We start from the raw sequence: 16,040 nt of genomic DNA, 5'->3' as shown, positions 1-16,040 counted from the left end.
AGATACTTCTGCTTTTGTGACCCTTTCTAGTGGACCATGTACTGCAGGGGTTTCCTCAAGTTTATTTTGGTTTTCCCTGTTCAATAGATCTTCAAAATAACCTCTCCATCTTTCCTGCACTTCAGCAGGTTCCACTTTAATTGTCCCCCGGCATCTTTGATGAAGTTGGAGCCTAGCACATCTTTTTGATCTTTGCGCATCTGTTTTGCCATCTTGAACATTTTTTGCTGTCCAGCTGTTGACTCCAGATCCTCACTCCATACCCTCCATGCATCTTCCTTGGCTTTTGTAACGACCTTTTTTGCTCTGTTGTTTATTTGCCTATATATGTGCTTGTCTGTGGCTGCTGCTGTGCGCTGCCATACCTTGTATGCCTCTTTCTTTTCTGCTAACACTGCCTCCACTGAGTCATTCACCACCATGATTCTCTGGTGGTGGAATGACTCAGTGGAGGCAGTGTTAGCAGAAAAGAAAGCGGTGGAATGAATCAATGGAGGCCAAAATCCTCTGCAGCTATATCCAGTCAGGCTCCATCTTTGCGCGATTAGAGGCGGTCTCAGTAACAGGTTGCAAAATGGGCTCGATGGACACGTCATAGCAGATTTCACGAATAATGATTGCGAATAGGTCCCGCAAATCATTATGAGAGTTCGGGGCGGGGAAGTTTGTCTAGCATGAGGTCATAACTGAGGTGAAGGAGGTCTTGGAACTCGAGTTTGCTGAAAGCATAGCCTAGATCTTTGATGGGGAGAGTAGTGAGCCATGCCGAGCCCACCATCGGAGTCGGTGTTCGCGGTCCGATAGCTTGAGGCGAATAGAGTGAAGGAGTTCGGATTGTGTCCCCGAGTTCTGTTTATGGATTAGCGCCCTTCTAGGTCTTTTGTCGCATTCGAAGCCAGGAGGAAGATAAATTCTGAAGACCGGTGCATGCTGAGGCCGCCCATTCTGGCAGGAAGCTGCGAAAATTCAAGTAACGAACGGTCCAGTGTGCATCCGAAGATGGTCGCGGTCAGAAGCTTGATAAACCTAGATAGTTCGGTCCAAGCTTCAGCGGGGATATCCATGATGCTTTGGAGGTAGGACCACTTTCCGGGTCGAGATTTGCATTTTGTTGCTCTGCATACAGAAAACGAGGTATGTGTATGCGGCTTGTGGTTCTTTCTCAGCTGTTTTTGCTTGTTTAGTTACCATGCTGAACTTCTCGGTTTTCTGCCTGATAAACTCGCTGCAAAACTCCGTTGAGCCCATGGCAATGCCCAGATACTTCTTGCCAGACGTGATTATGATAACTCCGCCGGCCTTGAAGAGAGTTTCTGCTTGTTCAAAGTACTCAGGCTTCACTGCGATCTTGGTTTGAGATTGTCCCGGGAAGTAGCCGTTTTGTGGGCCTTTAATCTTCGTGCACTCCCACAACTCTTTGATACGAATGAGTTTTCCAGCACCTGTTCCATCGTCGGCATAGAGTTTCTCGTGGATTTCGGTTACAGTTCTGTCGTAGACGAGGTGAACCATACAGATCGCGTACATTTTCTTGTTTTTTCTCGTGTCGAGTTACGTGTTGTTTTTGAAGAAACGCAACCCGTATCGAGTTTTAATCAACTCTAATTGTCTCTTTTTATCAGTATCACTTCCATATCTAGAAAGTTCTTAGGACTGACTGTAATGTAATGAAGGGACTCCTGATTGTAACCTCGGTTAAAATGATAATTTCGACCTTCTTATTATGCTGAAAAAAAATGAGTTTTAAAAAAATTGCTGAAATGTTATATCTAAATTGTTTTAAGATGAATCATAGGTTGCATTTCGTGCGAAAGCTGTCGAATTCTATCGAAGATTGTCTCTCAGTGCTTTATTCGAATCACAAAATATCCCTGAACAAGCAAATTCATGGTGCTTTGCTTGACTACGCTACTACTCATGCTAAAATTTGCGAAGAAAAACAGCTGCTACAAGTGATGATGGAAGATTCTGAACTCTGTAAAGATGCCGAAACCGATTTAAAAATTATCGAGTACGTCATCTTGTGTTTCGTTCGAAAGTTTTGTTTCTGGAGTAACTCATTTTTTTTTCAAAAGGGAAGGGCGATTAGCCAATCTGCAATCAGCTCACTCGTGGATCAGACAAATGATGCTCAAGAAAGATGCGAGTGTAGAAAAATTGTATGTGGAAATTAAATCTGGTGTAGGCGGAAAAGAAGCAGCATTGTTTTCGTTTGAGATATTCCAATATTTAATTGGCATAGCTGACAAGTTTTCTTTTGAAGTTGATGTGTTTGAAGAGAAATATGATGAAAAGTCAGATGGAATGCAGGCGCTTCTCAATGCTGCGTTCTTTGTCAGAGGAGCTGGGTCATTTACTCGCTTGGAGATTGAAGCAGGGGTTCACAGAGTGCAACGTAAACCGATCACCGACAGATCTAGAATGCACACCAGTACATGTGCAGTGACGGTAGGTACTGTTTATTCGACGTTCATTTACTGAGTTAAGATTTAAAATAGAATCACATGTGTTTTAAAAGATTTCTCCCGTGCTTGAGACAGCCGCAACCGAGTTGAAAGCCAAAGACCTTGAATTCAAATTCACGCGAAGCTCAGGTGGAGGAGGTCAGCGACGAGACAAAACTGAGACTGCAGTTTTCGTTCGACATAAACCGACTGGTCTTTTCAGCTTTTGCGAAAAGGTAACCCACATGCATCAGCTTCTTTTTAGCAGGAACGAAAAAAGTAGTTAAATCAGTTTTCAGTAATTATCTGTTTTGCTTTAGAGCCGTTTTCAGGAGCAGAATAAGGAATTAGCACTTGAGGCGTTAGCTGCCAGAATCGAGAGGTTCAAGCAGGCTGATGCAAATTCCAATAAAGAGGGTACCAAGTTTCGCCACTTCGGAACGCTTAGTAGGAATGAAAAAATTCGGACTTACAATTTTGACGCAGACAGGGTGGTTGATCATCGTTGCAAAGCAACCGCGCATGGCGTAGATAACTTTTTCCGCCTAAGTCAGCCGTACGATCACATCTATCAAGCATGTAATGTAAGTGATGATTTATATTTTTTACTAATCGGATAAATAGATTTTGTGGCTATCAGAAGATTTGTTGTTTACCCTTGCGATAGGGGGGGGGGGTGGTGGTGGTGGTGGTGGTTTGCAATCGAGTACTAGATTTTTCCCCGTAATTATTTTAGTTCACAGGACTCATCTCTTATGCACTTCTGGAGTCATTCCTATTGCTAACTTCCTTGTTTCATAATTAGTTCAAATTCTTCGGGTTCCCGGCCCGTTTAGCCTGGGGTTCGAATCTGACCAGGAACTGTTTTTCTTTTTCAGACGGGAAATATTCTGTTTCAAGTTTTTTTTGCCAGTTGTTTGTCCGCTTATTTTTTATCGGCTTAGTTGCCACATCTTGGAATCGTTTTTTGCTGCATGCGTTTTTTTTTTAAGTTTTACTTATAGTGTTTGATTTACTCCTGAAATTCGTAATTTTACTTATGTTGACTTCGAATTTCCCTTTTTGTTTGTTTTGTATCGCTTAAACACTTCATTCGGCCCATGTTATTTGAGTTTAGTTTTTATCAGCTTAGATACCTAATTTTTGGTCGTTTCAAGGGAAACAATGTTTACGCTCCCCTTCTTATTTTTTATGTTGGTTGGGTTTTTACCGCTCTATTGGTTGAAACTGAATTTTTCTCTTCATTTTTTTGACTCAAGAGGTTTCGGCTCACGTTTTATCGGGTTAGAGGCCTCTTTTTGAGTCGTTTGAAGAGCAAGAAGGTTTTATCTAAACATTTTGAATGAGGACTTGAAAATTTTTTTGAGTTTTTCTAATAAAAATAGTTTTTTTTGGCGCAACTTGTGTCTTTGTAAGTTTTATTTCGATGTTATTTTACCTTCAATTCCTTAACCTTTTGGCGTCATATTTTATTGAAAGAAGTTTTTTTAAGAAACGTTGAGACAAATGTATGTAAGTTTTTGGTAGAGATTTTTTTTCAAAAAAGCGTTTTTTTTTTCAGCTTTTATCTCAACTCCTGTCGGTTAGTTTGTCATGCTATGTATGTGTTGTGTTGCAAGTGAAGCGGAGCTTTGCCTGGGTTGGTAAAAGTGCGAGTAAGATTTGAGAAAACTTTCTTTTTATTCTTTGGCGCTTAATCTGCAAGAAGTGATAGTCATTCATGTTTGTATCGCAAGTGGTGCAAAGCTCTGCTTCGCCTCTGTGTTGAAAAGTTCCGATCTCGATCAAATGGAACAGTGTGTTTTCATTGAGAAATTGTGTGTTTTAGGAATGGCTTGAGCAACAAAAGATGGAATCATTCATACAAAGTCTGATTTATGATTTTAAAAACTAATTTTTTGTCACTTTGTATCTCAGTGATTTAAATTGAAAAAATATATATATATATACATATGTTTGAGCTCATGTGGCAATTTTGTGAAGCCAGTCTTTGCCATCGATAAAAGTTTTGTATTAAGTGCATGAGTGTTTTTATCTGACAATTCTCACAAAATAGAGTTAAGGCGTTGACTACTAAAAACATTAAAAGTTTGCTACCAAATTATTTCAAACAAAGTTTGCCAGATTTTCTCTCGGCGGGTTCATTGCTCTATGATAATTTTTTGTCGGCTAAAGAACCGGTTTATTACTCTAGCGAGCTTGCGAGCATAGTGTATTAGTATGAATATTTTTTCCAAGCTAACTTGCAAATAAAATGCGCATATAATGGTACTTCTGCTAATTATATTAATCTGTAGTATTGGAAATTTCATAACATCTGATCTCTGTTTTATTTGTGCTTACAGTTTGTACCGATTCAAGCGTCTGTGGTTGAGGGGTTAGTGCGTAAGACTCATAATCTCTAGGTCGTATGATCGAATCCGAGACATAGCAAACAGCTTTACCAATTCGAGGCTTATTGCTACTTTTTCTTATATCGCTTTGTAGAGCAGCTTTTTTTGTCGTGTTCTCGATAGTGTTTGCTAATTGCAGCTTCGCGTGTGTTAAATAAGTTATATCGAAAGAAGTTAGGTGTCTTCATTTTGGTTTTATAACATTTTAAACGCCTTAATTTGTGAAAATTTTTATGTTGTTTTCGCATTTTCTTAGTTTTCATGCACAATTCGTTTTAGTTTTTTTTGTTGACTCAAAAATCAAATATTTTTTTTCATATGAATCATTCCTCATTGTTACACCAGGTTCTGGGCCAGTGTTTGGAAAACTTTTACAAAAAGTAGCTTTTTGTTGCTTTGATGGTATTATAACTTCATGCTTGGTTCTCACCTACCGTGTTGAATTTTGCAGACTGTCCTTCGTATTGGAAGTATTTTTTACGAAACAATATTTTAAGTGTCTATAAGTCGCACATTTGAAGCTATATTTATGAATTATGCGTATATAGCGTACTGTTATTGTGTTAACGCTTAGCGCAGGGTCGTGCGTTCGAATCCAGCTTCGGTCATGGTTGGAGGGGATCCAGAGTCATCCGCCTCCTCAAGGTGGGACCAGCTACTTCGAAATGGATGACATCGCCATTCCGACACGGTTGGTCCTGCATTGAGTAGGACCGGGGCTAAAAAAAGGGTGCGGCGATTGAATTGCGACTTAGGCCGTTTTTCTAGCCAGACATCTGTCAAGGCTACGATTCCAACTTCCAGATCTTTCCTTTTATTTAGGGTATGCAAAATTCAAGTTTGCTGCAGTGATCTGGGGAAAAGTTTTCAAATCAGTTGAAAAAGAGGTCAATTCAACATGCGTGGGAGAGCCTCAGAGAACCCATGTGAATACTTTTCCGAAAGTTTTTTTGGTGTTCAAAAATGTGACAACGATCTAAAATATGTTTTTTTTTCGTAAACCACAGCTGTCAGATTCGTAATTTACCAAATCGTAACACGCTGCAGGTTATAGCAGGCAATAATGCACAACATGCGACAATTCGTAAGTGTAGATTAAGCGGCAAACAGTGATTCACGCGCACTATTCCTGTCGTGTCGAATGTTAGTTGCGAAGCTTTCTATGCTTTCAAATGCAAATGCTTTGGTACTAGTTAACGCTTGTTGCGAATTGTCACCCTGTTACTCAAATTACATAAACCAAAAACAAATCAATCTTGAAATTGAAAAGATTTGAGATACCTCTAGCGTTATGTCGGTTCAGGTTTTCGGTTGAAAATTAGATTGGCTGCATATTTGCAGTTTGGCTTCTGATTTCTAAAGTTCAATTCAAATAATTTTGCACAAATAAAGGCAATGTGCGCTCTTCGAATATGTTAAGACAAAAGTGCATATGGCGTGAAAAATTTTTATTGGCTTTTTGTTTTCCTGAACAGTTTTTCGATTTATGTTATTGAAACTTTCCAAATGTCTATTGCCAATGTTCTTGCCTTGCAAGGTTTTTGTGCTATCTTTGTTTTCAGATAGAGCAATGAATGCGGACAAGCTGGCCCAGCTACAGAGCCAGGTGCGAATAGGGGGCAAGGGGAGTGCGCGGAGGAAGCGCCGCAACATCCCAAAGAGCAACACCACAGACGACAAGAAGCTACACCAGGCACTGAAGCGACTGGGAGTGAATCCTATTCCTGCAATAGAAGAAGTCAACATGTTCAAGGTACAGTTTAGATACTCATTGGAGGAATGAAGAGGTTAAAAGGGTGAGGGGATGGGGGTGAGGGGGCAAATGCAATCACCAAAAATGTATGTTGTGGGTCAGTTCCGGGTAAGTAAAATCATGATTTCGCAACATGCTAACGATGAACATTTTTCAATTTGGTTTCATTGGGGTAAAGAGAATGCAGTAAAGCTTGCTTTGCGTAGTATGTTTCCATTGGCCAAGTGATTTCTCTTAATTTTAAAATAAGGAAAACTTTTCAGATTTCCGGAAGGAACAAATTTTCTGTTAGGAAGTTCAATACAAATGGACTGTATTGTTGTTGGAAATCTAATTTATGGTGTAATATAGAAGAGCTCCTGTTTGATAAGTTACAGTTTGTTCAAATGACTTTCATTAGTGGAGTTGTTGATCCATCGAAGATGTTGTACTCTGTAATATCCAGAGTACAACATACATATTACTTGTAAACCAGCTGGTATAGCAGCTGGGTAATCTGACTCAGGCAGATAGCAGAATAAAATACTCCAGCCTTGTTGGAAACCCAAGTGTGTACCGGTCATACCTGGCGTTCCTGTGGCGCTCCTTTATTGAATAGCAAAAGTGTAAAAGTCACGACAAACGTGATCGATTTCTAATTTCGAAAGTGGAATTTATTTTTCAGTTTTCCAGCGAAATAAAAAATTTACATATTGATTCAGTTTTCTCAAAATTGCCTTACTTTTCGATAAGAATGACTTCGAGGTAAGCAACTTACCAGGGTTGATGATCTAGCCTTTTATCTGAATATCAAACACTGTTTTTGTATGTAATACATTTTTCCTCCTTTGAGGACAGAAAAAAGTCGTTTTATATGCCTCAGTTTTGTTGATTATTTTTTACTCTGATTAAGAGTATTGAACGTAGTGAAGACTCTTATATAGGTATTGCTGATTTTTTTGTTTTATAGGAAAAAGTCTTAATATTGATGCTCTTAGATATAATGCACTTTTTGAGTTCAACTGAAATTCATCTGCTGAAAGTGACGTGAAAAGCACTCTCCAAATCCAAACGTAGAAATTGCACGAAAAAACTTGAACTATTTCTAGATTCGAAAGTGGAATTCATTTTTCAGCGGAATAAAAGCTTTAACTATTGATCCAGTTTTCTCAAGTTGGGTTCATGTTATCAAAAACGCTAGTCATAAATTGTTCTAAAAATCAAAGAGCTTAAAGGGCATCTATGTTTTTCTTTGAAATTCGAAAGTTGAGATTTTTTTCAAGAAAGTCTGTTTTATGATTCGTTGGATAATCTGTTTTATGATTTCATATCATTCAAACTATTTTCAAGTGGTTATAAACATGTAACTATTGAGCTTTATTCCCCTATCCCCCTAGCGAGAATCGGGAGGGGCATTGGCAATTGCTCAGTTGATCCTTGTTTTCTAAAATATCAACTGGAAATTTGCGTGATCCCATTTCTATATTTGATGAAGAGCAAAAACGTTCTTATTTTTTGGTCCATGTCTTTTTGGTCGTATGCTGTTCGAGTGTCAACGATTGCTCGTGAATGATTTGTGATAATTTGCTTTTTCGTTTCAGTTTTGTAGTATTCAGTTATTTTCGTTTTTTATGCTGTGCTCAAATTGCGTTCCTAAATTAGCAAAAAAAACGGAATTGCCCTATTTGAAATTAAAGTGGATTTATTTTTGAGCTTAACTAGCTGGTAAAATTTTGGTCCATTTTTATATTGTATTTGTAAAAAAAATGTCAATCATAAAATTTCTCGAAAGTAAAACAGAGTTGGGTTTTCTTGCTCATAGACGTTTTACAGGGGAGGGTTCTCATGCTTGAAGGACCGAATGCTTGAAAAATTTCAACCAATCAAAATCGCTAAGCGTGTCTATTGGCTAAAAGCCTTTCTCACAAAATCGAAGTCATATTAACAGAAAATGTATTAAATCAGTGGAAAATAATCAAAAATATTACAAGTTGCGGGTTACAACCGCAATACTATTCAGATAATCATCAAGGATAATGAGATCAAAATCATAAGATTTTCTCAGTCTTGAAAACTCATCTGCTTATTATCTAATCAATCAATATTAACACTATTGGCCCAGATTTATTTTCTTCCTTTGAGATTTTCGCGATTTACTTTGAGATCTTAAATACTCAATTCTGATTGGCTGAAAGTAAGCAAAAATTAATTCCAAGCATTCGGTCCTTCAAGCTTGAGGGACGCCACCCGTTTTACAACTGTCATCTGCTAATCTTTTACATGTCACCGCATCTTTTATATGTTACATGTCGGATAGCGTAATTGGGTCTACTTATACTACTTGGGAATTATTCAGATTTTGTCTGTGCGTGTTTTAATTGGGTCTAGGACAACAGGCCGACGGGACTTCAAGCCGAAATTAAAACTTTACCAGCACCTCAAAACACTATTTTTATCATCTCTAAAACGTTGCTTTTCAAAAATTTAGGCATGTTTAGTCCATAATAAGCGTTGTTCATGACAATGCACCACTTCTGATCGTCATCCGTTAATAACATCAGCCGGTTTTTGAAATGCATAAATTATAATTATGAAAAATGTCTTCAATCATGTTTTACTTTTCAACTTTCCGAAACATCATTTGGAGACTTGAATTTTATGAAAATGCCAATAACTAGTGGAGAAAGATCATGAAATTCAGAAATTCTTCAAAAAAAGTTTTCAAATTAATCATATTTCTAGACTTTATAAGGAACTATTCGGCTTGAAGTCCCTAATTTTACGATTCGGCTTGAAGTCCCGTCGGCTTGATGTCCGGCAACCGTTTTAATTTTATCCTATTACAAAAGCTGCCAACTGTTTGCAGGGAGACGGGACCGTGATCCACTTCAAGAACCCAAAGGTGCAGGCGAGTCTTCCTGCCAACACATTTACTGTGCAGGGAGCGAGTGACCAGAAACCCCTGACGGACATGCTGCCCCACCTGCTGCCCCAGTTCTCCTCGCCCGAAGCACTTGTGGAACTGGCCAAGGCACAACCAGGAGCAGGTAGCCCAACTAATTAGGAACAGTCTGTTCTCTCTGTATTACACATAGACGATAAATATAGTAATATTAGTGTATTAGGCTTCACATCTTTGAAGGACTGCCTTTTCATTAATGCGTGTTATCTTCATCCAAATCTTTTGGTTCACTGTATTTTCCGTTGTTATGTGCTGGTTCAATTGCTGCTCATAAAATTGTCTCAAAACGTTGACACCCGTTTCGAATGATGATATAAATGCCTGGATTGCGTCCCGTTCTATTTTCAGTCGCTATCTGTTGTGCTTATGTTAGAGTGCAGGTGGTATTTTCAGGCGGTAAGTCGGCGCTGGACTCTGGACTGGACAGTATGGCCAGAGCTACAATCGAAGAGGAAGATGAGATGCCAGAACTGGTTGAGAACTTCGACGAGGCATCCAAGTTCGAGACATCCTAGGTCTCCTCCCTATATCCTATGGTGCACTTGAATAACATCCCTGGTTATCATAGCTACCCAATTGATCAATAAGAGAAGACCGCCACACAAATGCAACTAAATCCAGGGAGGCGTACTTGGAAGAGGCCAATGAGATATCATCATCTGCAATTACAGAACTACCCATTTTGACTCTCCTAGCTATTGATTGACTCGTTTACTCATTAAAATGTCCAATATAAGACGCGAAGCATAACTTTAGCGAGGACTGCTATCGATACTAAACGTTGTCTCATTTTTGTACTCTGTTAAACGAGATAAGGTTGAAGTAAAATTATCTGTCTATTAGAGTATGTTTGAAAATCCGTTGGCCTCCATCTTTTTTTTTCAAGTAGATACGTCGAGAACACGATGAATTTAAGTTAGTACTGAAATGCCAAGTCTGAGTTCCGTTGACATTGGCTGCTGATTTCTGAAACAAAAATCGAAGGCCAAATTTTTTAAAAGCAACAGGTTTGTTTTTCCTCGAAAGTACGATCGTGTTTTCCCTTTTTAAGAGAAATGAAAGTAGCGAAGACTCTTTTATAGGTTTTTTGTTGCGTTTTTAGGGAAAAGCCTTTACACTTGCGAGAGTGTCTTGTTATCGGGAACTAGACTTTCCCGTAAACAACTTTTTTTTTTAATCTTACTTGCTCTTTTATTGAAGCTAAACAACTTCCAATTCGTGCCCACTCAGCCTGGAGATAACGCCGTCGCCTTTGCACCCTAAGGTCAAGAGTCTGAATCCCGGCCGGCCCTTGTGTTTTCCAGTATGCATGTAATTGAAATTTGTTAAAAATTGTATTGTCGGACTTTCGTTCGGCTGCTTAAGTGTTGTCGGCTTAGTTGCGACATCTTGGTTTTTGATTGTGCTGTAAGCTATTTTAATTGTAGTTGCAAGTGCAAGTATTCAATGTAATTTCAAGGGCGACTTCAAACATAAATTTTTTTCGGCTCAATTGTTGTTTGCTCGAAGATTTTTGGCTTCATTGGCACATCTTGAAATTTCTTTGTGCTGTTAGAAAGTTTCATTGCAGCTGTGAATGCAACTGTTCATTGTTTTTTCAAGAGAGAGTTAATTTAAAAGATTTTTTTTTAAAGAGTTTTTTTTTCTGCTGAATTTGTGTCTGCTCAAAGATTGATACATTTGTTTCATGTTCGTAACATTTTTTCCGTTGCTAATAATGTCATGGTAGCCAACAATGGTATTTTATCGAAACTTTTATTTTGATTTTAAATTCAGTTCAATTCCATAGCTAAAAATAAGGCAAATTCCTCACTTTTATTTTGATTTTAAATTCAGTTCAATTCCATAGTTAAAAATAAGGCAAATTCCTCAAACGAACAGCAAACGTTTAAAGGTCACGAAAAACGTGATCGACTTCAAGTTCGAAAGTGATTTTGAATGTTCATATTTTTCCAGCGCAAGTAGAAGTTTGTTTTTATCCAGTTTTCTCAAATTGGGTTATTTTTATCAAAATAAAATCGTTCAAAAGTGTTTTTGAAAATCAAGTGTTAAGGAACACAATCAATAGCAGTTATTACACAAGCAATGCTTGTGTTATAGTATGAACTATCTTTTTTCCAACCGAAGTCGCAAATATTGTTGCGACAAAATGTGTTCATTTTGATCAATAACCATTATCAAGCTATGAAGTACAGCCTATTAAGCATTGGATGAACTTAGCTAAAAATAATCTATTAAGTACAGCCAATGCTTACGATATTACCACAGACTGTTCTCTTACAAAGAGCACTTTAGCTTCCAGGTATCATGGAGCTGTAGCGTAGAGGTAGGGAAGGCGACTAGCAACAAAATAAGAGGGTTGGAACCTGGACAGGGTCGGATGTCCTGAATGAACTTTTTGGTATACTTGTTTAAATGCCTCCGCTCTATAAATTGAGGCATATTAGTTGTTTATTTTTTTTTTCAAATCACTGGTTCTGCTAATGCGTCATAATAACCTTGTGTCACCTAGCAATTATGTAGACTCAAAGTTTTATTCGATCAGTTTTTCTCAGTAGCGTTATCGGTCATATTTTTGGTTGAGTCTGTGAAGTACAACTTCGCTTGGGTAATTTTTACTATTTACTGAGCAACCACTAATCTGAAAAATTATGGGTGACACTATTAAGCCTAAAACAAGAAAAATATTATTGTTTGTTATAAAAAAATTGAACAGGAAGGGCTTGAACAGGAAGGGCTGGGAGTTTTGATAATATAGCAAATTCATACTCTTACAGATTTTTAAGAAAAGTTGTTTACGAGAAAAAATCTTTCCGAAAATATTTACCTGCTCTCGCATCTGAAACAAATATAAACGTCTGTCAAAAGATCAGCTCAGGGATTTTGAACTCTGGATTGTTTTTCAAAAATGAAAGTAAGTTTTGAGAGATCGTCTCTCAAGGACTAAAAAATACTGGGAAAAATACTCGTGGAGTTTATTTACTGCGCAATACTTTTGGAGTTCATTTATTACGCAAATTTATTACGTGGAGTTTATTTATAACGCAAATTAAGAATATAAATGATCAAAATTTTTCCAATGATACATTTTGATTGATCTAAATCATAATTCTCTTTTTTGAAAATGTTCAGAATTTGACTAAATCGTATTAACTGAAGCGTTCATGACTAATAAAGATTCGGAGTAAAGTGCTGGTGCATAGTATGTTCACAATTGATTCAGTGATTTTCATAACTAATTAAGGTAGCGGGAAAACTCAATGTTGAGGTTCGATAGCGTAGTCATTTTTACACAGTGAAACAATCTAGAAAACTACTTCCGCATGAATTTTTCTACGTTTTTCCATAATTATGTTTAGTCTGCTGCTTCATAACACTAGATTGCTTGAATGTTTAGTTTATTTTTTATAGCTTCGAAACACTTGCGATAGAATGCAAACAAAACACTTCAAGCTAGCAAACAAGAAAATGTCCAGAAACAATCATTACCATTAAGTAAACATTAGTATTAGTTACACATCGGCCACTAATACAACAATTTTAGGTAGGCTACAATTGAGCTAAAAAATAAAATGTTGTCCTATAAACATGTTAGCTATAAAGCTTTTAGACATAAAGAGTTCGAAAAAACATACTTCAGAACGACATTCAATTATAGTTAGTTTTTTAAAAGAACAATAAAAAGGATGCTTTAAGGGAAACAGTTTTTTTGGAATGTCAGCCAAAAAAACTGCTGAGAACCGATAAACTGATAACTTTAAGCCAAAAAAAAACAATTTCCACGCAAATCGAAGAAAAATTATTTCCGGCTGCGACTTGAACCCAAGTCTTTTTAATGTAAAACGCTGCGTTTAACCTCTGAATCAGAAAAATCGAGCTTTCTTAATAAAACAAAATCATATTTTCAAAAGGTGTAAGAAAAAACTTGTGTTGGTTACAACTTGTTTGCTCTCTCATGTGAAAAAAAAACATCTAATATCTGCCTATTTTTAATCTGCTTATTAGTCAAAGTATGGGCTTTTTTGAAGACTCCTGGATGTTTTTACCTTTTTTGAGATTTGTAGAGTTTCTGTTTTAGTGAACTGTTTCTTCTTTGTTTTTTACACTTGCGAAAGCAAGTGTCTTGTAATCGGAAACTAAGCAAATCCTTTCCCGTAAACAGTTCTTTGCATCAGTAAGAAATTGTTGAGTTGATTTTTCCGTGAACCTTAGCAACTTCGAGACTTTTTCCCACTTGGCCTAGAGGATGCTTTTGTATCCTAAGGTCTGGGGTTCGAGCCGACCAAAACGGACCTTATTAATTTTTATTATGAATTAAATTGAAATTACTTTTATCCGGAAAACATTGAATTATCGGATTTTCGTTTGTCTGCCTATGTTTTGTCGGCTTAGGTGCAATATCGGTGGATTTTCTTGTGCTGTCTGCATTTTTCATCGTATAAGCTGCGCCAAAAGAAATTATTTTGCCCTAGTTAACTAGTCATTTTTGAAAAAAAAACTGATGACGCCATTTATCTTTTTTCTCGCGATAATTCAACGACGGACAAAATATATTTCTTGATTTGTTGTCCCCAGAAGAAACATCAGGTTAGAAAATTTTAGGTAGATTTTCCCCAATTTTTCATTTTTTTCTACTGAATGGTTTCCGCTTCAATTGCATCCTCTAGTTTTGTAAAAAAAAAAAACTCAGCAAAAGCAAAAAAGGCTAATTTCAACTAACTGAATGTGTGTCATGTATCATACGTGCTGCAAATCTCAGTTTGAGTTCGCTTTTAAAGCAAAATTGACAAAGAAGCAAAACTGGAGGCTAAAAAGTTTTTTGCTCTTTTGAAAAAATCAGAGTTTCAGAACAATTGCTTGCCAAATTACATATTTATTTACAGAATCATCAACATAAAACTTAACTCAAGATCTAGATTTGGACTCTTTACTAAACAAAAAATTAAATTTACATTTAAAATATTCTAAGTTTTGTTTCTTTTTATCAAGGCTAGTTTTATACTGAAGTTGACTGCATCAAAAGTCAAATATTATCTCAGCAGAATATGGTGAAATTTATGAATCTGTTCAAATAAAAATGAATTGAAAAATAAACGCCAATGTTTTTGTGATTTTTGGAACAAAAAAATTTAATCGCATTTGTCAACTTGATAGCTTCAAAAAAAGTAAATAAGAGCTTACGAAAGTTCGAACAATTGACTATTGTTTGTCTAAATTTACTAATTTGTATTAGGTTTTTTGATTTTTTGTGCGCGCCAATAGACCATCATTTTTTTAAATTTTCAAAAGTGGGAAATATTTTTTTATTTCAATTTCTTCCAAACTCAGTTTTCTGTTAAGTTTTTCTTAAAAAATAAAACAAATCAAAGTTTCTCGCTTAAATGTCTCAACGTCCATCCATAATTTTGCCGACAAATCAAGCTTACCCTAAAAAAGCCGATCTCAAAATCAGACCCAGCCGGGATTCCAACCATGAAGCTTAGACTCCTAAGACATGCATTTTACATTAAGAATAGACAGGAAAGGCTTGGAAGGTACTGAAGTTTCAGAATACAGCAAGTTAATAATCTTACAGATTTGTAAGAAAAATTGCTAACGAGAAAAAATCTTTCGAAAATATTTACTTGCTCTCGCATTTGAAACGCAAATATAAACAGCTGCCAAAAGTTCAGCTCAGCTTTTTTGAACTCGAATTTTTTTTCAAATTGAAATAAGGTTTTGGGAGACTTTCTGTGAAATAAATCAAATAGATTCAATGAAAATAGAGCTGGCGTCAATGTAATTATATCACCAAAAATACGTAGGAGATTAAATAAGAGATTAAATTATTTGGTGAGATACTCACATTGACTACAAAACATTGACTACAAACTCACATGAGCGATTAAGTCCTAAGCCTCTGTAATTTAACACCAAACCCGAGCTAAATTATTTTTTAAAATAAGTTTAGCCTCTCAAAGGAACCAAGAAAAGATAACATGGGCAATGAATCTTCAAACGAAGTTAATTATAAGCTGAAGATTTGAACCAAGGGTTGAATCAACAATTTTTGCAACAACAATGAATTTTGCTTACAAAACCAGAAAAATCCGTGAAGTAGTAACTACAAAACAAGCCTACAAAACAATCCAACATTTCAGTTTTTGCCGGAAAAATTTTTAGCTTGAGAAATATTGAAAAAGATCCCGCAGGTTGTCAATCCCCAGACCATATTAGGGCGAAGGCAACTGCATTACTTTTAGGCTAAGTCGAAAAGAGCCTAATTGTAAGTTTCAATAAAAAGGCAATTTCATTCTCTCGAGGATTAAAAAAAGTACGGGGAAAAATACTTGGTCCTCTTGACAAGACACTTGCTCTTAGGGGGTGAACTTGAAAAAACTTTGTAAACAAGTTGAATCTTGTCAAAAAATTGTCATTTTACAGACAACGAAAACTCCTAGAATTGAGTTGTTGAAACGACTAAAATATAAGATCAAAAACTTTCCAATGATACAATTTGATTGATCTAA

The 16,040-nt window shown here is 36.7% G+C and overlaps 5 protein-coding genes across 5 annotated transcripts in view; 3 read left to right on the top strand and 2 right to left on the bottom strand.

The window, feature by feature from the left end:
* The window catches only part of LOC134853265 (tumor protein p63-regulated gene 1-like protein), a 429,513-nt gene that overhangs the window by 155,899 nt on the left and 257,574 nt on the right, over window positions 1-16,040 (top strand). The gene's annotated exons all lie outside the window — the stretch shown is intronic.
* LOC134853548 (tumor protein p63-regulated gene 1-like protein) overlaps window positions 1-16,040 on the bottom strand; it is a 454,277-nt gene that overhangs the window by 201,352 nt on the left and 236,885 nt on the right. The window lies entirely within an intron of this gene.
* Window positions 1-16,040, top strand: part of LOC134853267 (dynein regulatory complex protein 9-like) — a 244,120-nt gene that overhangs the window by 54,576 nt on the left and 173,504 nt on the right. The gene's annotated exons all lie outside the window — the stretch shown is intronic.
* Window positions 81-422, bottom strand: LOC134853542 (uncharacterized). Its single transcript, XM_063869541.1, has one exon. It carries the CDS (start codon window positions 420-422, stop codon window positions 81-83), a length of 342 nt encoding a protein of 113 aa, XP_063725611.1.
* LOC134853541 (peptide chain release factor 1-like) lies at window positions 1,785-6,382 on the top strand. The gene is made up of 6 exons (XM_063869540.1): window positions 1,785-2,011; window positions 2,076-2,448; window positions 2,519-2,680; window positions 2,765-3,028; window positions 4,006-4,026; window positions 4,273-6,382. Exons 1-6 carry the CDS (start codon window positions 1,785-1,787, stop codon window positions 4,336-4,338), a joined length of 1,113 nt encoding a protein of 370 aa, XP_063725610.1. The 3' UTR covers window positions 4,339-6,382.

Source organism: Symsagittifera roscoffensis, chromosome 8 (genome assembly GCF_963678635.1).
Source record: "Symsagittifera roscoffensis chromosome 8, txSymRosc1.1, whole genome shotgun sequence".
NCBI classification, from domain to species: Eukaryota; Metazoa; Xenacoelomorpha; order Acoela; family Convolutidae; genus Symsagittifera; species Symsagittifera roscoffensis.
The sequence above is the reverse complement of the archived record's forward strand: the minus strand, read 5'-3'. Positions and strand labels throughout refer to the sequence as shown.